The following is a 26,026-nucleotide window of genomic DNA, read 5'->3' as shown; positions in this document are numbered from 1 at the left end:
TATAGGATTCGACGGATCGTAAAATGGAGTTCCGGATACTCCGGAAATGCCAACCCTAGGGGTAAGGTTTAGTAACCGTCTGATCGTGCGATCGTGAGCGATCCGAACCGTTCGATCTGGACCAAACTTGCAGGACATGTGTCCTAGAGCTTGTAGAACCTATAGGAACTTTCGGATCGGAATTTGGAGGTTGTGGGCCTCGCAGGGCCGTTTGACCCTAGGTTGACCGTGAGACTTCCGAGATAGTCTTACCTTTATTTGAGGGTTAGAATGACCTTAGTGACAGGTCTTGAGTGTTGTTGAGTTAAATGGATATTGTGGGTTTAGAATATAAATTGGTGAATTTAAATGAGGGAGTTTATGGAATGCTTTATTGATTGAGGTTAATATAGGATTAGAAATTATATTATATATTTAATTGTGTGGTTGTATAAAAAGTAAATAAAGGGATCGAATGTTAGTTTACAGTGCTATACGCACTACCCCACGTACCCCCTCATATTGTGATTATGTTGAGGCCTTTAAACTGCGGTGGTGAGAATGTAGCCAGGCCTAGAGTGAAAAGATGATGGTGGTGAGAATGTAGCCAGCCTAAGTGAGCGATATGATGGCTGGTGAGAATGTAGCCAGCCCAATGTTGAGGTCGCACGCGTCTTTGGATTAGCCGGCGTGTTGATAGACCCCATACGTGGCGGGTGCGTCCCGGCGTATGAGGGGAGATATGATTGTGTGCGGGCTGGTGAGAATGTAGCGGCTGTTGAGGTCGCCGCGTCTTTGGATTAGCCGGCGTGTTGACCCCATACGTGGCGAGTGCGTCCCGACGTATGAGGGAGATATGATTGTGTGCGGGCTGGTGAGAATGTAGTCGGCCCGGTGTTGAGGTCGCACGCGTCTTTGGATTAACCGGCGTGTTGACGGACCCCATCGTGGCGGGTGCGTCCCGACGTATGAGGAGATATGATTGTGTGCGGGTTGGTGAGAATGTAGCCAGGACCTAGTGTTGAGGTCGCACGCGTCTTTGGATTAGCGGCGTGTTGATGACCCCATACGAGGCCGGGTACGTCCCGTCGTATGAGGGGATTATGTGATATGTTGATGGGTTCTCACGTGTCGTAGGTTTATTCGGCGTGTGGATAGGTCCCATACGTAACTTTGGATGTTCTGGCGTATGGGGAGATGTCGTGAGTATCATTGAGTTGTGATTCCGAGGAAAAAGGGTTTTAGTAAAAGAGCTACGTGTGGCTTGATCCCTTAGTAGGGTACGTAGGCAGCATGAAGTTACTAGGTGCAGCCACAGATTAGACCCCACTTAGGTGGTCTTATTGAGATTGGTCCGGACTTCGTTGTTGGTCCTGAAACTTGGTTGAATTGAGGCTTGTCCTGTGGACTGAATGAGTGAAGGTGTACATAAATAGATTTTGAATTCATTATATGCATATTTGATGCATTAAGTTATTTTAAAAGTATTGTGGGCAGTTATGCTAGAATCGTTTGAAGGCCGGAGGCCATTTATGTAATTGCATGAGATTATATTGTGCGTGCTGCCGGTTGGGTTATAAAATGTGTTTTATGCAGGTGGAAATTTTGGGAAATGTTAAATTTACAGGGGAGACTCTGCCGAAATTTCGCAGAAAGTCTCATGCCCTTAATCCTCTTTGGTAAACAAGGACGTAGTTCTAAGGAGTGAACCCGGCGTGGGTGTAATGCCGGGGTCTCCGCGGGGTTCATCTCGGGTTCCGGGAAATTCGGGACGGGTCTTGTCAATTCCACTCATCTCCAACAACTCATCTCTCTTTTAGGTGGCCACTTTGACATCAAAGACCTTGGTCCGTTCAACTATTTCTTGGGTTTATAGGTTCTTCATAAGGATGGTACTCGCCACATTAATCAACTCAAATATGCACATGATCTTTTACAGAAAGCCAATCTTCTCAACTCCAAACCCGCATCTACTCCATTGGTTGCAAGGTTCTCCTCTCTGTCTTTAATGGTGCTCTCATCTCCAACCCAACTGAGTATTGCGAGCTTATTGGCAGTTTATAGTATCTCACTCTTACTTGTCCTGACATATCTTTTGCCGTCAACACTGTTGCTCCGTTCATGAGTGCCCCTCGCACCTCTCACCTTGTTGCCGCCAAACGGATACTTAGGTACATCAAAGGCACTATTGATCTCAGCCTCACCTTCACTCCTCAAATTGCTGCTGCTCGCATCTCCGCCTACTCTGATGCGGATTGGGCTGGGTGCTTCGATTCTCATTGGTCGACCACTGGATATGTGATTACTCTTGGAACTAACCTCATCTCATTGTGTTCTAAGAAACATCCCACAATCTCGTGCTCTAGTACAGAATCGGAATATCGTGCCCTCTCTTATACTTGTGCCGAAACTACTCGGCTATGCTCCCTTCTTCATAAATTGGGTGTCCATCTTTGGTTCTCCGTCTAACTCTTTTGTGACAATCTCAACACCAAGTACATAGCTGCCAATCCAGTTTTCCATGCCCGCACATGTCACATTGAGTTGGACTATCACTTTGTCTGTGAAAAGGTTGCTCTTAGAAGTCATCAAGTTTGTTTTGTTCCTTCCGTCGACCAACCTGCGGACCTGTTCACCAAAGCCCTTCACAAACCACGCCATCAGCATATGTCTTCCAAACTTGTGCATCCTGTGATGCCCAGTTTGCGCAGCGGCGGGAGGGGTGGTTGTTAACGTAGCTTTCCTTTCCTAGCTTACACGGAAGTCAACTTCACAATCTCCTCCTAGCAATTAGCCTTTCCTGCTGTAAATCAGATTTCCTACTGTAAATCGGATTGTATTATGTCTATATTATTTCCTACCTTAAGTAGATATCCTGTACTAGTATAAATAGGGACTTTTGTGTAATCTGTTAAATACAAGGAAATATATTCTCTACACCTATTTATGCATTTGAAGCAAAGACAAAGTAAAGTAAACCAGATTGCTAGAATGGCAACTTCAAGGTTGCTAATATATATCTTGGCTTTTTGTACAAGCCTTCTCATTGCAAGTAGCTCTAGCCATGGCCATTCTAGGCACCATAAAAGCATGAAGCCATGTTCATCTTTGGTGATTCGGTACTTGATGTAGGAAACAATAACTATATGAATTCTACAACTTCTTTCCAGGCAAATTTCTTGCCATATGGAGAAACCTTTTTTAGGTTACCCAACTGGTAGATTTTCCGATGGCCTTCTAATCCCAGATTTCATTGGTATGGCCCTTTAAATAATATCAATGTTATGCAAACACTACCTGATTAAACACAGCTGAGTATGCTAAAGCATAAAACTGCACGTCTGGTTATGGGAATGTACATATTTGCTGATACCTAAGCTACTGTTGGCCCCTTCACATACGTCGCAAATTGTATTTCCTACGACCTTCGCAATATGGACATTTTGCTCCCTCTTCACATCAAATCCACCACAATCCGAGGCAACCTGCTGTCATTTGGCAACAAAAGGTAATCCATGCTAAAGGGACTTCATCCTGGACCAGGATAATGCTCGAAACCGCGAAACTGTCGAGAAAGCCCTCCTATTAATATATTCTCTTTCTTTGAAACATCCATCTAACCTGCATTCTTCAATGTTGCCTTCTTGGCTCGCCTAAATTCATATCATCACATTCTGCATCCACTGAAAGAAATTTACAACTATAGATGTAAGCTACGTATCAGTAATGGGGACTGAGGATAGAGTAATGGTTAAACTTAAAATACCTGCCCCAAAAGTAGAAATGGGAATAACTCCATGCCAAAAATTGTTAACTTGGCCTTGCTTTGCCTTCCATTACACGAGGAGATGCGTGTATTCATAACATTGGTCTGTTGATCAAGTAGCCATTGGCAACTTCCCTTTTTATTTTTCTCTTTAATTTCCAAGTACAACGTCAACTTGTTTTTTGTTTTATTATATTTAATTTTTAAACAAGCAATCAGATCAAACAAAATAAATATCTTTGGTTTGCACATTGTCCTTTTTCAATAGACCTCATCGAGTATATACATATGATTTTCTGCATTTGTTTATAAATGCAAACTACCATTAAACACATGATAAAGCATAAAACTAGTCTTTAGTATATTTTGATACTAAGCTCTGCCCCTTCAAAAAATTGTAAACCTTAATATGGACATTTTGTCCCTCTTCCACCCAATCCGCTGCTGTCATTTAACAAAATAATTAAAACTTCATCCTGGCGGAATGCTCGTGAGAATTATAAACTTAACCTGTTCTTCAATGTTTGGCTCGCCTGTTCCATACATTCTGCAACAAAGAAATACAGATAAGCTACCAGGGGACGGGATAGTTGAAACAAAATATGCAAAAGTAGAAAAATAAAATAATGCATATCATCATCAAAGCCATTGGTGTTCAACATTATATTTAAAAATCAGATCAGACTTCTAGTTTAGCGTAGCATGGCAATGGTTTATAAACTTGAATATAGTGACTAAGACGGGAGACAGACAAGGTACCTGCGCACAATAAGGAGAAAAGCACGATGCCTAGATACCTCTACTTTTGTAACGCCTTCTTTCACAAGTGTTTGCTGGACCTCTGAAATTTCTGTTCCAAAGTAACTGCAGCTCCATTTGTATCTTCCCAAACAACATAACCCACACAACCATTAGAAGAATTACGATGTTTCAGCCTATGTAGTGGTTCGCTATAGCTTATACGAACATGATCAGGTTGCTAGCTCAAGGCCAACCAGGAGAAGAAAATCAGTTTACCAATATAATCAGCTTCATTTATTAGTATCCAAAATAAGTTACGGTGTGTTACCAGTTACCATAGCACATTACATCACAGTCATATTGTATTTATTTTCATGTTAAGTGATTGTCTCATGAACTGGAACCAAGAAAACTGATGTCTGAGTTACTGAAAATAGAGTCGGCGCTTCAGGTTCGTTTCTCAATTAGGTAACAGAGCTTCTTGGTTGGTACTTAGTACTGTTTGCTACAATTCTTTACAATCTGGTTGAAGAAAATGAAGGCTTAGGTTCACTTCAAATTGAACCATCAAATGAGTTTTTGGCTCCTCTTGAGGAATGCAAGTAATGACTTACCAAACCATTATGTTCAGTTCCAAGTGAGGAATGATATATTGGTACTGAAACTTAAAACATCATTGGCTTCCATTTAATAAAGGCTAATGGTATGTCGTCAGAAGGCTATACCTTTTGTGTAGCAGTCAGAGTACTCCCTTTGTTTTCCAGACCCTCAATTTGTGCCACCGTATATAATTGTTCAAGAAGTTCTGCAGTCACTATGCCATCTTGAGGGGCGTCTAAGGAGGCCTGTCAAACAAGATATTATATTTTGCGTTGTTTTTTGTTCAACTTGATGATTCTGAAATTTTACTCTTCATGCATTATACATAGTAACATCTAATGATAATTGAAACTTACTTGCCAAGTCTTGACAGCACGTTCGGTCCCGCTTGAGAACCTGGAAAACTCCATGTCTTCCTCACCCAAGTAAAATCCTAGTTTTTGCGATGCTTCCTGTCAAATAACAGGAACATTATATTAGAACAAGTCGAAATCACAAATATTACATCCAAAAACGAAGCAAACACTAGAAAAGGAAATGACCACACAAACCCAGTTACAGAAAAAGAAAAGAAACAAAAGTTAACAATTTTCTATACTAAAGAGAAAGTTAATACCCCCTTGTAAGTCCTAAAAAACTGTATGTTGCTCAGTTTTCAATTTGCCAAATTTAAAAGTACCATTTTATAATTCAAAGACAACACTAAATCATAAACAAAACACAAGAAATGAATGATAGACTCCGAAAAATCAAAACTCGCATTTCAAAAGCAAGCAGACTGCATAGCTCGGACCTCTTCACCTTCCGACCCCTTCCTCAAAGCATTTCTGCTCTTCTTCTTCTCCTTCACTTCCGAACGGCAGCGGACACCTCCTCAATCTCCTCCTGAATATGGTCCAATTCTACGGCTCTAGAACTCGACCTGTCTCGATATCAGAATTTTCTCGATCAAAATTTGCAACAAGCCGGCGATGTGGGGCTAGGCGGGCGCTAGGTTGCTAGGCGGGGCTAGGCGGGTGCTAGGCGGGCGCTAGACTGCTAGGCAGGGGCTAGGCGGGTGCTAGGCGGGTGCTAGCGGGCGCTAAGCGGCTAGGCGGGGCTAGGCTGGGCGGCCTCCTAGGCGGGTTGGGTCTTTACGATGCCGGCCGGAGGACAAAGCGACCAAACCAAGAAAACCAATCGAGCTTTAGTTTGATAGAAGCGAAATGGTGTGACTGCGAGTGCAAGCTTCGTGTTAATATTTCAAGAGTATAGCCGTTCGGCTATACTATTAAAATATTCTAATGTATTAATATTTAAAGAGTCTAACCGTTCGGCTACACCTTTAAAATATTCGAACTTATTTAGGCAGTATAGCCGTGCGGCTATACCTTGAAATATACATTTTTGTCTTATCGTTTTAGGTTTTTGGGGCTAGAATACCACTTTATGCTTTGTGTTTTTATCAAGAACAGTCAAAATTTAACCCCCAAATTCATAAGGGAGTGTATTATCACTTTTAAAAAGAAAAAAAAAGGCCAGATGGCATTGTATATTTAGTCCTTTTAAAAAGTCAAATGGAGTTTATATCCAAATTGCCAGCCTTTTAGTATTGTAGAAATGAACTCTGTAAACCCGTGGCAGGATCCCAAAAACTGTTGAATTAATGGTTATAGTATTTGAACATTACACAATTGAAACAGAAAATAAAAATTTTGGCTTGAATATTCGTCCATCACTATTGTTTTCAATAGCTTTACGTATGTTGTTAGCGCAGCAACTTTATATACATTTCAAAATCTGTGGCCACTCTGTAGGACTACAAGAAACTTCATTGGACTACACAAATTTCCAATGGTTTCTTTTTCCACAAGCAAATCAACAAGACCTATACACCGGCATGAAACAGCGAAGAAGTAAATGTCAACATTTTAAGATACACTATTTCAAGTAAAGCTGCAGCTATTTTCTTTTCATTGGATTATGAATGGTCAACTTAGCAGAAGTCTCTTTGTGATTCAATTGATAATGAAGACAAAAAATATTTAACTGTATCTTTTTCTTTTTTAGTTCACTTTCCTTGACTTTTCTTTATGTTATCCGGACTAGGAAGTAAGGTCATCTCAAAATTTAAATAAAATTTTAGCCAAATTTGGAGGGCTACATTTGCCTTTAGCCTCCAATAAATGTAGCATTTGCGTAAGCCAAATTTGTAGTGGGGCATATCCATGTGCTTTTCAACTGCCAACATTAATATATATAGATTTTTAAAAGCCTTTTGAATGTTTCAATTCATAATGTTTAAGAAAAAAGTACACAAAATTGTTGGCAATGACGTTGGAGGTTAGACCTACCTACTCCCTTTAAAGAAAAAAAAATAGTAATAATAATAATAATAAATGTGGTCAGCTTTTCAAATATTTTCAAGTGTTGTTTAAAAAAAATTATAAAAAGGTCTTGTTCATGACCATTGGAGCTCAAACATTGAAACCCATCCTCAATTTTTTGTCTTCACATTTTTAAATGTTTGGTATTGTTGAACAAAAATTATAAAAAATTCTAGGTCATGACCGTTGAAGGTCAGACCCTTGAAACCCTTCCATTTTTATTTTTAAATTTCCTTTGTTGGCTTTATTTTTTTTATAAAAAAAATAGTAGTTTAATTAAATTAAACAATATATAGTTGTGAAATGTATGAGTATTGTATCATAGTTTTTCTCAAAATAATAAAATATGAAGGACTTAAAATATAGTCATGCATGGTTGGAGGTGGAAAATTTTAGCCCTGCACTATTCTTTAAAAAATTAATACTTTGGGGGCTAAATTTTTAGCTATAAGCTACATTTAGCCCTACTGCTGGAGATGGCCTAAATTCCTTTTTACTTTCTGTTCAAATCGAAAGTCCAAGTTTCACACCAGTTTCAGCCATCTATTAAATTGAATTGAAACAGAGGAAAAGATTATAAAATACAAAGCTAAACAGAAAATACCGGAATGGCATCTTTCAGGTTTCAAATCTATATCTTGGCTTTCTGTGCAGGCCTTGTTATTCAAAGCAGCTGCCATGGCCATTCTGGGCTTCAGAAAAAGCATGTAGCCCTGTTCATCTTTGGTGATTCAATCTATGATCCTGGAAATAATAACTACATAAATACCACAAAAGATTTCCAGGCCAATTGGTTGCCATATGGTGAAACGTTCTTCAGGTACCCAACTGGTAGATTTTCTAATGGGCGTTTAATCTCAGACTTCATTGGTAAGAACCATCTTGTGAGTAATATTGTTTCTTTCAGTCAATTCTTCAAACATCTTTGCTGCCAACTGACAGCAACTGATAATACAAACACATGATACAACTAACTATTAAATTTTATATTCATGTTTCAGCTGAGTATGCCAAGTTGCCAATTATACCAGCATATTTACAACCTGGGTTGAAAGACTATACTTATGGGGTGAACTTTGCTTCTGCTGGAGCTGGTGCTCTAGTTGAAACCTTTCAAGGATTTGTATATGCACTGCCTTATTATTTGTTTTCCCTTGTTATGACTTTTAGTTACAGTTGCAGCATCTGAATATGTATTTTCGGTAATTCGCGTGCTTTTCGTTAGCATGATTTGATTATGTGATCTGTTGTTTTCAGGTGATAGACCTTAAAACTCAACGAAGTCAATTCAAGAAGGTGGAGAAGCAGTTGAGGCAGAAACTAGGTGAAGCAGAAGCCTACACATTGCTGTCCAAAGCTGTCTACTTAATCAGCATTGGAAGCAATGACTATTCTATCCCATTAGCCACCAATACCAGCCAGGAAGAATATGTTGGCTGGGTTATTGGCAACCTGACAAGTTGGATCGAAGTAATCTTATCTTCATTTTGCACACATACATAGCAGGAGAAAATTTTTAATTCGAGTTTCTTCTTTTTTCTATGACTTATTACAATTTGTGTACAACTTTGTTCGTCTGATTATGAATCCGGAAAGATCTTTTGGAGGAGTGATTTGATATACATTTTGTCAGGATGTATACAAGAAAGGAGGCAGGAAATTTGGATTTTCAAGTGTGGGCCCAATTGCTTCTACGCCAAGCATGAGAGTGATTCAACCAGGAAACACGGGCCCTTCCGGGGAGGAAGTTACAGCACTTGAGAATCTACACAATAGACTACTTTCTGAAGTCCTCACAAAACTGAAGATAGAGCTCCAAGGATTCAAATACTCAATGCTTAATCTCTACACTTACTCTAGAGAAAGAATTAATCATCCATCAAAATATGGTATGCATAGCCATGACACCTTCTCCTTTAAGTTATAGTTTCTCTTATTTGGTTTTGTCATAGGCTGATAAGTCATGTCTCCTTTTTAATATTCTTTTTCGTTATTATTGTGTTGTAAAGGTTTCAAGGAAGGAAAGGCGGCGTGCTGTGGCTCTGGTCCATACAGAGGAATTAACAGCTGTGGAGGGAAGAGAGGTGTGACTGAGTATAAGTTATGTAACAATGTTACTGAGTACGTCTTCTTTGACCCTTTCCATCCAACTGAAAGGGTATACGAGCAAGCATCCAAGTTATGGTGGAGTCATAACTTGGAGGAGCTATTTGAAGTTTAGGCAAAATATGGCTTGATAGTTTCTTAAGAAATTGAGCAATTTGCAGACACAATTTCCGTTTTGAAGCGAATTAAAGTTTGATGTAGCCATGGGCACGTGGGCAAGTGTTCAAGTTTTGGGGGAACCATACTTCCTATGTCCCAGGGCCTTATTTTAATTTGAAAGAGTTATTTGAAGTTCAGAAACCTATGTATTTGTTAGTTTGAATAAGCGCCTGTGAATTTGCTCAGACAAGCTCTGTTTATAAATAAATTATGGTTTGATATATCATTCTTTGTATTAATGTATTCATAACTCAAAAATGGACGTGATAGATGTTGTCCAAGCCATAGTAAGCTGGATTAAACATCTGTAGAAAACTATTCTCATGTAAGATCTTGTACAGGCTCAATAAATCAAATACTAAGGACACTAATCAAAACCAAAGGCTTTTAACTTGTGTGTCTTCACCATATTTAAGTACAAGAGGATCATTGTGCTGCTCCTGTCACAGCCGCAATGCAAATGATAGGCGTTCTAAACTTTAACAGCAAAAAAACAGATAGGTGTAGAGTATTGAAAAAATAAAAAGGAAAATGCTTTATTGATTAGATATAGGACTGCAAGACTTTATTAGATTTTCTGATATTCAAAACCCCAAACAACCTGATTCATAGTATTAATATTTGAGGCAAATATTCAGAAACTAATATGATTTGTGTTTATTGATTGTTAGGCGGGCGGATTGTGATGGACATCTACTCCCATCTTTCTTGTAGAATCTGAGCAACTGTTGATTATAAAGGGAGAAAAGCATGTAATCTGATTCACATATTTCTTTCTTTCCATTTTTTATTTTATATAGTCATGTGTGACCAAAACCATCATTTGCAATATATCTGTGATTGATATTGGAAAATCAACATATCTCTTTGTTTTCCCATCATAATATTCTGTTCCTTGCAAGAGAATCAACACTTAGGTAAATTTGTCCTGAAGAACAGCTGCTGCAATATACTCCTACTAGAAACCTTTGTAAATATAGGAACCAAATGAAAAAGATACTGCACAAGTTTTGCCTTACCTTAATATTGACCAGATGATGACCTGGAAGGTTTACACCCCATGCCAATGTGCTGGTACAAACCAATACCTATAATTTAATACATATGCCTAATCAGTATATAGAGTAAGAAAATGATCTTTTTTATACTCTTTTCCTAATGTGTTTTTCAGGAAAGACTCATGCTTACTGAGGTAAAACAGAAATGCCTGAATCTTGTTGTTTGTAAAAAGCTCCTCAACCAGAGATCTATCTTTGTCATTCAGACCGGCATGGTGTAATCCAATGCCAAACTACAAGGTGTGCCTCAGGATAAAGAACCATCTGCTGGGCTTCTTCTGGCATACTAAGAAACTGCCTTGGATGTTTATCTGACCTTGTGACCTTCACACAAAAAAATAGAATCAACGCAGCGGCCGAAACCGAAGAAAAAAAATCGAAGCTTGAGTTGAGAGAGAGGCTCAAGACCGAGTATTTGAATTTTGAAGATTGGACTGCGAGTGCAAGCTTCGTGTTCGTTTCTGTCTCTTCATATCACTCGTGCACCACATTCCTCTGCAAGTGCAAGCTTCGTCTGTCTTCATTTGGAGTGCAATCTTTGTCTGTCTTCATTCCTCTGCTAGATCCGCCCATGCTGCCTAGACACCGCCTAGATCCGCCCAGGCCGCCTAGGAGCCGCCTAGATCCGCCCAGGCCACCTAGGAGCCGCCTAGATCCTCCCAGGCCGCCTAGATCCACCCTGACCGCCTAGATCTGCCCAGGCCGCCTAGGAGCCGCCTAGATCCTCCCAGGCCGCCTAGGCGCCGCCTAGATCCCCCAGAACCGGCTATATCCGCCCAGGCCGCCTAGGCGCCGCCTAACTCCCTGGCGTCAGTGTCCTCCCGCCTAGCGCCTAGGCCGATTTTTCGAACACTGCTAAAAACCTGGAACGGGCTTGCTCTGTGCCCTAGACGTTCCTAGCGACGAGTTCGAGTCCGATTCACTAGAATATTGTACAGTTATAAACTATCATGCTTTAAAGTGTTTATCGCTTGAATTTAAGAAGAAAAAAAACACAAACCTAGCTAGCTAGGTAAATAGAGATAATCATTTTTCCCAAAAGCAGAATAATAAGCACGTCTGATGAACTGGTATTTCTCCAACAACCCATTAGGATTTAGAAGCAGAACCATCCAAAGCTGAATCTCATCTTGTGGCGGTAGCCGCCCCAAACCAAAAGAAAGGAGCAAAAACGTCTCTATATATCTCTGGTGTTGCTCTTTAAACGTCAAACATAATTCCAGCAAACAAATTACTCAATTTCTTCCTGGTTTCCCGACATTTTCCCAGCAACCAAACAAGAGAAACCACAGCAAACTCGTGATTTATTTTAACGGGTTTAGCCGGATGGCCATACCCTTGTTTATATTTAATTTTTAAAGAGTCTAGCCGAACGGCTATACCATTTTTATATTTATTTTTATAAGCGTATAGCCGCGCGGCTATACATTTTTTAATATTTTTTATTTTTAATACTCTTTTAATTGTTATTTTTATTTTAAAAGCGTATCGCCGTGTGGCTATACAAATTTTTTATTTATTTATTTTTAAAGCATATAGCCGCTCGGCTATACACTTTTTTATTTTTATTTTATTTTTAAAGAGTATCGTTGTCCGGCTAGACTCTTTAAATATACAATTTTGAAGATTGGACTGGGAGTGCAAGCTTCGTGTTCGTTTCTCTGTCTCTTCAATTCACTCACGCACCACATTCCTTTACGAGTATAAGTTTCTTTTGTCTTCATTTAGAAGAAGAAAAAAAAAGGACATGACCCGCCCAAGTTGCCTTGAACACCACATTCATCTTTAACTATATTATGTTTTAATTATTATTTAATATAAAAAATAAAAATAAAATGTCCGCAAAATAATTTAAAATAATTAATTACTATTTATTAAGTCATTTATGAAAACAATAACATATTTAAATATTCACTAAAGAAATAATAATTAAAACATAATTATTAATTAAAGTAACTCAAAAAGGGTAAGATATTACTTAATTACATATATTAAATTAAAGAAGTTGGCCAAAAAACAAAAGTAAAGAAACTAATTTTATATTTTTAAAATTTAAAAAAAAAAAAACGCACCTCTCTGGATTAGACCTCTCCCAATGAAAGGTCGTTGGCATAGGTCTAAACCGGCTAAATTTGTCAGATTAGAACTCTCTTGACGAAGTCACCTTTACAACGAAATTTCGTCGAGGAAGTTCTAATACGACAAATTTCGCGGAGATAGACATGTGCCAAAGAGGTTTTTTTTTATTTTTTATAAATAAATGTAAACTAAGTATGTTTAGGTTAATTAATTTTTTTTCATTTTATTTTTAGTAATTAAATAATATCTTTGACTTATTTAATTAGCTAAATTGGTAATTATATTTTAATTATTATTTCTTTAATGAATAATTAGTATTAAATATTTTAATTAACTTCATGAATTATATTACTTAATAAATAGTAATTAAAAATTTCTATTTTTTCTTTAATAAAATATTTAAATACATTAAAAATATTATATTTATAGAGTATAGCCGCGCCGCTAAACCTTTAAAATACTCAATTTATAGAGTATAGCCCTGCGGCTATATCTTTAAATATTCTATTTTGGAGTATAGCCGCGGCTATACTTTTATATATATAAAAAGGGGTTAAATGTTAAAATGGTCCCTGTGTCATAGTCACTTGGCCGATTTAGTCCCTGTGTTTTTAATTTGGCCAATTTAGTCTGTGTGTTTTACTCTGTTAGCCAATATTGTCTATTTCGTTAAATTACTATTAAAAAATTCTTTGAAATTTTTATAAGTAATAAAAAAAAATGATTCAGTTCAATTTAAGAAATAAAAAAAATCTGAATACAAATATATATTTTTTAAATGATTAAGGACATAAGGCTGTTGGGTTTCCAGATTTTTTATTATGTAATTATATTTAATTTTGTTATTTGTGTTCATAATTTTTTATTTATTTGTGAACTGAACTCAATATTTTTTTTATTAATTTTTAAAGCTTTAATGAATGTTTCTAAGTTAATTTGATGGAATGGACAACATTAACCAACGGAATAGAACACAGGGATTAAATTGGTTAAATGAGTAAAACATAGGGACCATTTTTAGCATGAAAAAAGAACCGCCTAGCGCCTAGGCGCTACATGTCAAAAGTAGTAAAACCGTCCGACTATACTATTTTAAAAAAAAAAATTAGGGGAAAACGAGTATCGCCGCGTGGCTATGCTATTTTAAAATTAAATTTTAAAAAACGAGTATAGCCAAACGGCTATACAATTATTAAAAAAATTAAGGAAATACAGAGGAAAGCCGCTCGGCTATACTATTTTTTAAATAAAAATTTAAAAACCTTGTATAGCCTCGCCGCTATACGATTTTTTTTTAAAATAAATATGAACCACCATTCTATCTAACCTTTCGAAGAGAATGGATTCATCTTCATAGGAATCTTTGGATCTACCACATGAACCACCTTTGGCTATGATTGTTTCTCTTATTGTTCCTTCCTTTTGTGTAAAATTTGGATATTATAACTATTGTGCACGAATTATAATAATTTGAGAAAATTTTGATAAATCACATCAACATATCACGTGGATATGTACACAAGCAATAAAATAACTTCTCAAGTGGGTCAGCGAATTACTAGAGTATTTTCATGATCACAAGAATTACTAGAGTATTTTCATGATCACAAGTTTATTGATTCAATTTAGCACTCCAGACGTAAATTTGTTTTGGTAAGCACTAGCGGACTCAGAAATTTTTTACCGGAGGTGAAATTTTGAGAGGCTAAAAACTCTTTGTGGATTGAACATCTAAGACTTTTTACCTCGATTGACCTTAGGTCCCTTCATGCATTCATATCATACGTGAAAAATTGTTCTTTGTAAAAATATTGACTAAGTATTAAAAATGATTTTTCGGAATAATCATTTTCTCAAGATAATTTTTGGCGGCTTTTATTCCTTACACATCAAATAAGAAATCTTGATTTTATGAGATTTTATTATGAAGTATATATTGACTTAATGAGCTATCATTTTTAGCCTAAATTGTATTTTGCACTAAAACCGATTTTTCAAATTTTAATTTGGGGGGATTTGATTTTCTAGTATTTTTATTTGAATCCAAACAGGAGGTACTTCCTTATTTACATTGTAAACTTAAGTAAATGAAGTAATATAAAAATAAATTAAAGTAAAAAGACAAAGACATTTATGTAAATAAGGTAATCTGTACACCACCACCAGTTGAGCAAAGGGGCAATTTCAAGCACCTACAATGGTTTTAACAGGTCCGCCTCTGTTGGTAAGGCTCCATAAACATAATACTTTAAACGTATAGCCGCACGGTTGTACCCTTGAAATATCTTAATCTGAATTTCTCTTTTTTAATTACTTTATTTAGTAGTTATGTTTTAATTATATTTACTTAGTGAATAATTAATATTTAAGTATTTTATTAAAGAAAAAAAATTAAAAACCAAATACTATTTATTAGGTAATATATTTATGAAGTTAATTAAAATATTTAATACTAATTATTCACAAAATAAATAAGAATTAAAACATGATTATTAAGGAAAGTAAGGCTAATATTTTATTTTTATTACTAAAAAGAAATTTTAAAATAAAAATCTACTGAACTAAAGATACTAAGTTTATACTTATTATTTAAAAAAACCTCTCCCGATGAACTTTCATCAGCACAGGTCTATCCCAACACAATTTGCCAAATTAGACCTCTCCCAACGACATTTCATCAACATAGGAAACTTTCGTCGAGAGAGGTCTAATCTGCAAATAGTTCTTCAGTAGAGACACTGTGTCGACGAAATGTCGCTGACACAAGTCTTCTTGCTCTTTATTTATTTATTTTAAAAATATAAAATTAGTTTCTTTACTTTTATTTTTTGTACAACTTCTTTAATTTAATATATATGTCATTAAGTAATATCTTAGTCTTTTTTAATTACTTCAATTAGTAATTTAGGAAATATGACAAAGGGCACCTAAAAAGATAAGCAACGTCATTATATCACTTCTATACACTTGCAACACACAAACAAGGCATAAATTCTCTCAACCCTAAGCGCACACGAAGGAACAAAGCTAGAACGTAAATACATACCATATATAATTGATTCATTAACTCAAGGCTCAGTTTTGTTATAGAGAAATCCAGATTTTTATTGTTATATTTAAAGAGTATAGCCGTGCGGCTATACTCGTAAAATAGAATATTTTAAAAGTATAGCTGCGCGGCTATAAACATAAACAGAATATACTCCATAAAAACAATATTTCAAAAGTACAGCCGCGCGGCTATACTCTAAATAGAATATTTTAAAAGAGAGCATTACCTCGCGGCTATACTCCATAAAAAAATATATTTTAAAAGTATAGCCGCACGACTATACTTCATAAAAAGAATATACAGCCGCCCGGCTATACGCCTTAAATAGAATATTGTAAAACAGATATTTTAACAGTATAGCCGCGCGGCTATTCCGTAAGACATTTCGAGGCCCTTCCTTGATACATAGCTGAAGCGATGAATGTCCAGATCAATCTCAAAGTAGTTAGGACCCTGCAAGTGAGAGAGCTTGATAAAGTTAAACAACATGGTTTTTATGTTTCATCATCTTTACACTTAGCAACATAAATGTTCAATGTTTACCTTGTAAAAATTGTGCTAGGGGCGTGAAAGAACTGGTTTGTCATTATATACATGTACAAGCTTCTTCTTAGTAGAACTCCAACCGAGATCCTCAAGATTTACCACCCCAGCCAGGATCTTTAGTCTTTCTCTAAAAGGTACAGTGGAGTCCTATGCGAATCCTTTAACCTTTTCTATCTCATCGTCAACCATTTTCTAAAAGCAACATTCAAATATATTAAAAGACTAAGTATTCCAATAGAACATAAGATCACATTTCCATCAGGGAGAGTACATCATAATAAAGTACATGCCTATCCAAATGGATGAAGTTGCATACAAAATGAAGTTACTTTGATGCTGTCCTGGAATTGAGGAGAGATGTCTTCATCAAAATTCTCAGAAACTTTGAAATACATTACAAGAATCATCCCCTCTCCATCACTATCACCAAGAAACATTGCAGCATGATAAGTAGGCAACTGTAACTAGGCATAGAGCAATGTCATTAGATATTGTCAAAATATAACAAACAAAACATAACAAGATAAATCAATTCTGAAAAAAACCTATATGTTTACAATGAACACTTTCCCATTTGCTTTCACTTTGGGAAGCTCAGGATGCTAGGCAATGTGATGTATCTTTTTGGGGCATACAAACACATCAACACCTATTGGAGTATATGGACTGTAATTTGGAGCAGTTGACTTTCATTATCTCTGGATGGTAGACCAACAGAAAATAATATTATCATTAGCAAGGCAGAACAGAGTAATTAGTTGCAAATGTCTAAATTCAATTAAGGTTGGTTTTGACAAAAGAAAAAACCGAAGTCATACTTGAAATAGTTCTCACCATGAATTTAAAACTTGGCGACTTGAGATATTCCCAACTGGATTGCTTGCTAATGGAAAACCATCTGTAAGGAATGACGTTTTGCAATCAAACAAGACCACAAGGCTTTCATTCTGTAATATGTAGTTACAGGCTGATGGCCAATACCTCCATGTATACTGATAAAGTCATCATCCGAGTCAGACTCTAGAATACTCACTGAGTCAAACCAAGCTTCCTTTTGGAAATTACTGCAAATGAATAACTTTCAATATATGAGATTCAAGAGCTATGAATTTTCTTGTCAGCACTATTGGTTGAAATTGAAAGATAGTTGAAATCTGATGAAAGAAAGCACACACCATTTGAATCATATTGACTGTGGTGCCATTGCAATTGGGTGAGATGGAATGTTGAATTAGAAACTTTAGATATTCTGTGAGTAGTTGTTGCACCATAATCAAAGTCCACATGAACAAACTCACTGACAGCATAGTCACTCACGCGAGCTCCTGCATCACTATTTATTTTCTTGAAACTGGTATTTCTTTTCTTGGTACCATCTGAAGCAGAGCATGTTGCCTTTCTATGGCGTTTGATGACCCGCTGACAGTGTTTTTTCCGTGATTTAATTGTTTTGGATGGGGCTGACATGCAACCAGCCATTGCAGCTTTTAAATCATCCATGTCCCAACAACAACGATGCCTTCATCAAGTCCTCTCCAACCTGTGTGCCTACAAATGAAACAAAATACATCAGAGAAGATTAAAGGATTTCTGGAAAGCGGTTTCTATGATCACAAATAATCATGAGAACGCAATCAATTCTTTCATCATGAGACTGTTTCAGTAATTTATGGCTCAAACTCTAGGCCAGTTAACCAACTTAACACTTGGAAATTATTAGAATCAAACGGATGACACACAGAGGTCTCTATGTTTAATGAGTATGGTGGCACTATCAGAAAGCACCTTGGTTAGAAGTGACTGGTAACTTGAAGCACTACACTAGTTATTCAATCAATTTGTAAATGAAAATTTGTACGATCATCATAAAAATCAATTGTCTTATTCAAACCCTCTCAAACAAAGTGGGATGTCTCTTTCCCAGTCCCATAGATAAGCCACTTATCTATCTTAAGCCCCAAATCTTTACTTCTGGCTCACTAGAACATAAACATGACCAGAAAACAAAAAGATAGTACAACCACCTCAAGAACAACTCAACGAAACCTTAGTCCCTGTACTTGCTATTATCTATCTTAAGCCCCAAATCTTTAGTTCTTACTCAGGTTTAATTAATTAGTTCCTTTCTCTTAAGTAGTTGGTATTTGCAAAGTAAATGGGAGCATCAATCTCAAGTATGAGAATTCCAGGGACATTGCTTGCATTGGGATAATGCTCAACATTTCTGTAAACCATGGACTTCGGAAGGTTTACTTGAACAAAAGTCCTTGGCCTTGCCACAAACAAAAGTACCCTGATCACAGATATTGAAACCTACACAGAAGAAAAAATAAATATTAGTTATAATGCATAGTTCTAAGTTGTTAGATATAGTGTTACCGTCACACATAATAATGATACGTACCGCTAAGACTAGTCCAATTTCAAGGCTGCCAAAAACAATGCCGATATAGGCACTCATGCAGACAACAACGTCAAACTTGTCAACCTTCCAGAGGTGGATTGCGGCTTCATAGTCTATGACAACAAGAAAAGCCCGACTATGTGTTTCTGTGTCTGTATATTCCCCAAGTCTGATTCAATCAGTATTTCCAACTACTCATCCAACTTAGGCCAAACCAGATTTCTAACAATTACATACCACTTTTACAGGCTAAAATCTCTACTGCTCCCTCTAGTAATAACTTTCGACCACATCTCTCTCTTTTCAGGATGCAAAACACATAATCAAAAGGCAATTTTCGTATAGTGGCCATCAAAAATTGAAGCGAGTTCATAATTTAGCTAAAATCGGGGGAAAAAAAAGAAGGACCCACCTAGACCCGCCTACTAGCGCCTAGGCCAATTTTTCCAACAACCTAACTGATCAAAAGCACAGTTTATAGGTTTTGAGCTCTAATTATGAACATCATTATCGAATTTAACATTACAGAACAAAATTCACCACCTGTTCTAGATGTCTGTGCATCATAGATTTTCCAAAATAAACAAAATATAAAGATAATTTAGTTAAAACTACAAGTAATCTGAATGCATTCCACTAAAAAGCAGGAAGCAGAGTAATTGGAGACTGAGCTTGGTGAAAAGAAAAACCTTGGGTTGAAGAAACTATCCCACCAGTCAGAGTCTGCGGCTTTAGGCTCGACTGGAACCAAGCTTAAGTTTTTCTTCAATTTCCTATCTTTCTTGCTTTTCTTTGATTTCTTGGCAGACGCCATGAGAGCTCAAATGAGGAATTGCCCACCTCTTTTTAGGCCTTGAACTTGAAGACTTTGATGGGAATTGATTCAGTGAAGCACGCCAAGGGAGGGAAATGTGAAGCTCGTATGGCCATTTGTGGCCTTTTTTTAAAATAAAAAATAGTATAGCCGAACGGCTATAATATTTAAATAATAATTAAATGGTATAGCCGCGCGGCTATACTGGCATCTTTTTTTTTTTTTTTTTTTAACCCAATCCATCTGTCATCTCTTTGAAGGAGTGTACAACAGCACATGAGAAGCATGTGCTTGCAGACGCCACATCTCATAAACTAGACACAGAAGAATCAGAGGTAATCTCCATATCTGTTTATACATTCCCTCTGCAATGGGAAATTGGACTAAGGTGATGATCCATTTATTAAAGCTTCAATACTCTCTTCTTTTTTTCTATCTGGAACTTAAAGCTTTACTCCATTTATTTCCTTATCCATAATGGATTAGCAGTTTTTGACTGGTCCTGCACATTTTCTATCCTCTTTTGAACCTGTATGAACTCTTCAAAAATCATCAAGACATGCACCCATGAGTTCTCACTAATGCAATTATGTCCTTTGCTTCAATGCCATCGTGTATGGTCTTCTAGCCAGAAAGTCTTTTGAAACACTTGCTTTTTATATTAGATGAATTGTGGAGCCAGTATTTGAATATATGGTTTATCTTCAGAATTATGCAAGTTGTTTGTGGCTCCAGGATTCTCTTTTGAACTTCCTTTTATTTTACTTTTGAGGCCTCAAAATTTCATATAATATTTATATAAAAAAAGTGGTACTTCAATTTTGGGAAATTTTATGGAAAGTAAGTTGGTTTCTATCTACATTGGGCTGGACATGAATTGTTCAGCTTATGGCATGTTGCATTTGATTTCAATAGTTCAAGGGTGCATGCTGAAAACTCTCATTTGGATGGAGATCAAGTGGCCACAGTATCAGATGGTGTTTCGGACTTGCAGGATTTACGAAGAAGAATTCAAGCTATTGAAAAGGCAATGGTGGAAAAGGAAAGGCATTTTTCCACAAATCAGGTAGAAAAGAAATTGGGGGATGGGGTTGGTAACACTATGAAGAAGCTTGAAATCTGGCTCAGGAAATGAAATTCTGACAAAAGACATCATTCTTGATCAGATATCAGAGTGTTCATCCTATGGGATAAGCGAAGGGACACCATAGAGGCTGATGGTCGATGCTTGAGTTGTGGAAACCAGCGACCAGGATGCCGCATTGATTTGATGATTTAAGGGCCAAAGGACGCTGTACCAACGACCACAGTCATCAAGCGATAAAGGAACACAAGAATAAATATTCCCCTTCAGAATCATTGGTTGAGAAGGAATTGGGCGTGGACAAATTAGAGATCTCTAAGAGATTTACAGAGCCCCGTCAAGAAGGCAACAAGAGAAGGATTCTAGAAAGACTTGATTCTGATGTACAAAAGTTGACAAACCTTCAAATAACTGTTGATAGGATTTTTAGTACATGTGCAAACAGGATTAAAATCACGTAAAATACTTGCAAGAATACAAGGCTGTTGTAGTATAGATGCTCATGCAAGGTCGTTCTCCACAAGGACTATTTAGCAATTTATGTGAAAACAATTTTCAATTTACTACCTAAAGTTAAAAGTAGAGAAAGATTAATATGAACTTGTGTGATACTAAAAATAAATTTGAAACATAAACAATTACGAATGAAGGAAAGATTTTCAAATACCAATTTATAAAAGCACTAGGGTTTCACCATCACCTAGTAATCCTGTGAATTTCTACCAATTACTTATGATTTGCACATGCCACTTTGAAGGTTAGGTTTTTCTAATTTATATTCTACTTGGAACCTCCAACATAGAACGTATATCCAACATGCAATCCGTCCGGACGTTCGGATCAAATCTGAACATGGAAGACTCATTAAGTTCTGTGAAAACCCTTTGAAAAACCATGCAACCCTTAAGACGTGGTGTTCATCTTAAGTGAAATTACAATTATTAATCACAAGAAGCTAGCATCAATTTCAGGGAACCTTCCGACCAAAATTGCATCCAATTACTTTTCTAAAGATCCTAATATAGTGATCAAGCATTAAGACAATTAGATAGTTTAAAACGGTGATTAACAATTCAAAGTAGGTATGCACTCAATCATAAGCAATTAAATAAAAATCACGTATTCATGCTAAGGTTCAAGGCTTCACCCTACCAAAAGAAATTTAGTTACGCATACTCATAATTGAAATCCAAGAAAATATCATTAAGAAGAAAAGAACAAAAACACCTAAAAGTCGCAAAAATCCAAAACCCTAAAGCCAAAAAGAAGTTAAAAGGGGGTCCCCTAAATTGCTGTGAAAAGGAGCTTAAATACCTCCTAAAACCTAGCTACCCAATCCCCACAAGGAAACTAAGTTAAAATAAAATAAGACTAGGATATAAAGTCCAAATTGGATTAGGAGAATCTGCCCACAAACGGGTCAGCCACGTTTTAGCCTCAAATCTCCTCCAAATCTGGCCCAAGATAGTCCTGTTTTAAAGATAAAAATATTATGAACATTCTCCAGAAGGACACGAACCCATCCGAGGTCATCTTGGGCTCCAAAAATGCAATAAAAGCCCAAAACATCACTGTTCCAGCACCGCGCACTGCTCCTTTATTTTATTGCCATAATATAATCGCTCTGAAGAAAAGTCTGAAATTTTGATACGATCAAACCAAGTGACTCACGAGCGTCCTCCGACTGGAATTACTCCAAAATTCGTCCATTTGATTATGTTTTGCTCCAGAGGAAGTCGACAGTCCTATATTAGAAATATAATTCAAAGTATCAAAATTCTTCCAAAACATACTAAGAATAGGGTTAAATATTTAATATAAAATCGACTCATCAACCATGGAAGACCTGAAGAGGAAGGTGGACATTACTGAAAAGAGCAAAAAGGGCAAAGGTATTGAATTTGAAACCATGAAGGGGCAGCTGGAAGAAGAAGACGAGGCAATCACTAAGTTGTTTGATGTCAATCAAAAATTGATGAAGAACGTTGAAGATGGTCCTCTGTTCTCTGATGGAGCTTCTGGGGTAGTGTCGGATGAAAGTGGGAGTGTGAGAAGAAGAGCAAGCGAAAGAAGGGTCTGAAAAAATCGGGCAGCTACAGTTGGAGGTGCAGAAACTGCAATTGCTTCTACTGAAACTTGATGGTGAAAAAGAAAGCAGAGGATCAACAAGGATCACAGAGCGGCAAACAAGAGTTCTTCTGAGGGACTATATCTATGGTGGCAATAGAACCAACCAGAAACGCAAGAAAGCGCCCTTCTGTGCATGCATACAGCCCCCAACCAAGGGAGATTGAAGCAATGGAATTTCATGGTCCCATGGTATAGTTTTAAAGTAATGATGAGGGCATTAGTTTTGTCTCATTGTCCATAAGTTTTTTCTATCCTTTTAGAGAGCTCTACTTGTTTTGCCATATTTTATAGAGAGGAGTATTGGGTCTTGCTTAGTTTTGAGATCCTGCTGTACATGCCAGGCCCCATCTTCTAATCAAAGCAAAGGAAACCCACTTTGATGGTGTTTGCTTTTTTTTTTTTTAATCATATTATTTTTCTTTTACATATATATTGCTGCTTGTCTTACTTTTTGTTAGTAGCGAGTTGTATGCCGCAGCTTAAAATAAAAATGTTTTATTTTTGTGGGATATCTTTGGCTTTAAACTTCTTTGGTGTTACAAGTTCTCGTAGACTGACAAAATGAGCTTCCGTTCTACTTTCTAAGCCGCCATACAAAGATGGCTGATTAACAGTCTGTCAAAAACAGACATACATTTCTTTTATGCAAGCCAATGTGAATAAGATAAGCAATTCAGCATTTCAAGTCGTGTATGGCTGTTGCCGGTGAAATTGCCGAAGCAAATAATTTTACAGATTGAAACCGTTCCAAACTTCCAACTCATTTAAACCAGATCGGCAGAACAAGAATCACTTTGGTGCAGCGGTCTGCTTGCTGTGCAGCACGTGTTTCACTAGGATATCCCTCATAGTCCTCCCCAACGGATCAACTTGCCTACAGCATTGTTCGCCATATCCCGAGTCATGATGACCAAATAAAGCAACATCTGGTTGTAATATATCTCCACTGTCAATTTTTATATTGTGAAGTAAACAACATACCAAGATGGTGCTCAGAAGTTTCTGCTTATCGGGTCTCCACATGACCTTGTTAATGATTCTCCAAGAGCCCTTTAGCTGCGAGAATGCTGTTAATGCAAGTGACCTTGCAGCCCTATGCGCGGGCATTGAAAGTGGAAATGGAAGCTGGGAGGCCATTGCTTTCATAAGGAGTTATGAGCCAGGAAAGCAGAGGATAGCCAACCCCACCAACTAAGTATTCTCTAATTCTCTACTCCTCCAGATAAAGTTCTAACATTTTCATTCAAACGCTGTCCACCTTCACAGAGCTTGAAAAATCCTGAACACTTTAAAAGTCTAGACACCATCATGCCCACAGGCCAACCACTTACAATGTCAAGAAAACTCATCTCATGGTCAACAATTCCCTGCAGCAAGAGCATGCTGTAGTTCTCCAGGTCACAACAATCGTCTGATGTTTGAACATTAGGAAGGGTCATAATGATGTGTGTACCATCTATGGCTCCACAACAATTGGGCAATCCAAAGGCTTCTTCAAGTTTGGACTTTATTTCTTCCATTCTGTTGGAATCAGGCCACTTGAGATGGTGCTTGGCACGTTCTTCCAATGCTTCAATGAATCCCCAAGTCACCTGAGAAACTGTGGACTGGCCTACCCCGAAGGCAGCTCCCACTGAGACTTGAGACTCACCGGATGCCAGCCTTCTCGTGGCGATTGCAACCTGTTTCTCAACACTAAGAAGCCTTCCTTCTATGTTGATGATAACTGACGGTGGCCTCGACACAAGGCCTTCTCTTACAAGGGAACAGAAAAAATTGAGTTATCATGTAAATTTCAAAACAAAAATCAACTTGAAAAAAAGTGAAAAAAAATTTACAAAAAGGGAAATAGGAAGACAGAAAAACTTGCTTCCATATAACAAGCAGCAAAGCCCGACTATGTGTTTCTGTGCCTGTATATTCCCCAAGTTTGATTCAATGAGGATTTCCAACTACTCATCCAACTTAGGCCAAACCAAATTCCTAATAATTATATAGTACTTTTACAAGCTAAAATCTCTATTGCTCCCTCTAGTAATAACTTTTCGACCACATCTTTCTCTTTTCAGGATGCAAAACACATAATCAAAAGCCAGTTTTCGTATAGCGGCCATCAAAAATTGAAGCGATTTCATAATTGAGCTAAAGTAAATAAAAATGTAAATAAAAAAATAAAATAAAAAGGACCCGTAAATAAAAATGTAAATAAAAAAATAAAAAAAAGGACCCGCCTAGGCCGATTTTTCCAACAGCCTAACTGAACAAAAGCACAGTTTATAGGTTTTGAGCTCTAATTATGAACATCATTAGCGAATTTAACATTACATAACAAAATCCACCACCTGTTCTAGATATCTGTGCATCATAGATTTTCCAAAATAAACAAAATATAAAGATAATTTAGTTAAAACTACAAGTAATCTGAATGCGTTCCACTAAAAAGCAGGAAGCAGAGTAATTGGGGACTGAGCTTAGTGAAAAGAAAAACCTTGGTTGAAGAAACTATTCCACCAGTCAGAGTATGCGGCTTTAGGCTCGATTGGAACCAACTTGAGCTTTTCTTCAATTTCCTATCTTTCTTGCTTTTCTTTGATTTCTTGGGAGGCACCATGAGAGCTCAACTGAGGAAATAACCACCTCTTTTTTGGCCTTGAACTTGAAAACTTTGATGGGAAGTGATTCAGTGAAGCGAGCCAGGCAGGGAGGGAAATGTAAAGCTCGTATAGCCATTTTTGGCCCTTTTTTCAATAATAAATAGTATAGCCGGCTATACTAGCATCTTTTTTTCTTTTTCTTTTTTTGCAATATTTTTTCCCTGATTTTCATTTATCGATGAAAGCAGTTTAGAGCATTATCCATTAATATTAGGCCATTACTTGAGTCTCTATTGTCCTTTTTTAATTTTTTACTTTTCCAGAGTTATTACATCTTTAAAGAATTTAGCATTTTCCGTTTAATACTCGTATTATACACTTATGTACATATTTTTCAATAATGCTCAAAGATTCGGTTAAAATACACATTTAAAAAAAAAAAACAAACATACAATAGTACGGACATATTTTTCATGTTTAATATACGTGTTTTTTTACAAAATTTTCAATAATACAAACAAAATTCACGTATTATACACATAATTTTC

The 26,026-nt window shown here is 36.9% G+C and overlaps 1 protein-coding gene and 2 pseudogenes across 1 annotated transcript; 1 reads left to right on the top strand and 2 right to left on the bottom strand.

Annotated features, from left to right (window-relative positions):
- Positions 1–7,994: 7,994 nt before the first annotated feature.
- Positions 7,995–9,938, top strand: LOC103327572 (GDSL esterase/lipase 2-like). Its single transcript, XM_089050335.1, has 5 exons — positions 7,995–8,322; positions 8,454–8,575; positions 8,710–8,922; positions 9,086–9,341; positions 9,462–9,938. Exons 1-5 carry the CDS (start codon positions 8,061–8,063, stop codon positions 9,671–9,673), a joined length of 1,065 nt encoding a protein of 354 aa, XP_088906461.1. The 5' UTR covers positions 7,995–8,060; the 3' UTR covers positions 9,674–9,938.
- A 2,141-nt stretch (positions 9,939–12,079) lies between these two features.
- On the bottom strand, positions 12,080–17,952 carry LOC148917959 (uncharacterized; annotated as a pseudogene).
- A 5,639-nt stretch (positions 17,953–23,591) lies between these two features.
- LOC103327750 (protein ANTAGONIST OF LIKE HETEROCHROMATIN PROTEIN 1-like) lies at positions 23,592–25,495 on the bottom strand (annotated as a pseudogene).
- Positions 25,496–26,026: the final 531 nt, after the last annotated feature.

Source organism: Prunus mume, linkage group LG4, assembly GCF_029339155.1.
Source record: "Prunus mume cultivar Tortuosa linkage group LG4, ASM2933915v1, whole genome shotgun sequence".
In the NCBI taxonomy this organism is placed as follows: domain Eukaryota; kingdom Viridiplantae; phylum Streptophyta; class Magnoliopsida; order Rosales; family Rosaceae; genus Prunus; species Prunus mume.
Note: the sequence above shows the minus strand (reverse complement) of the source record. Positions and strands in the feature narration are given on the sequence as shown.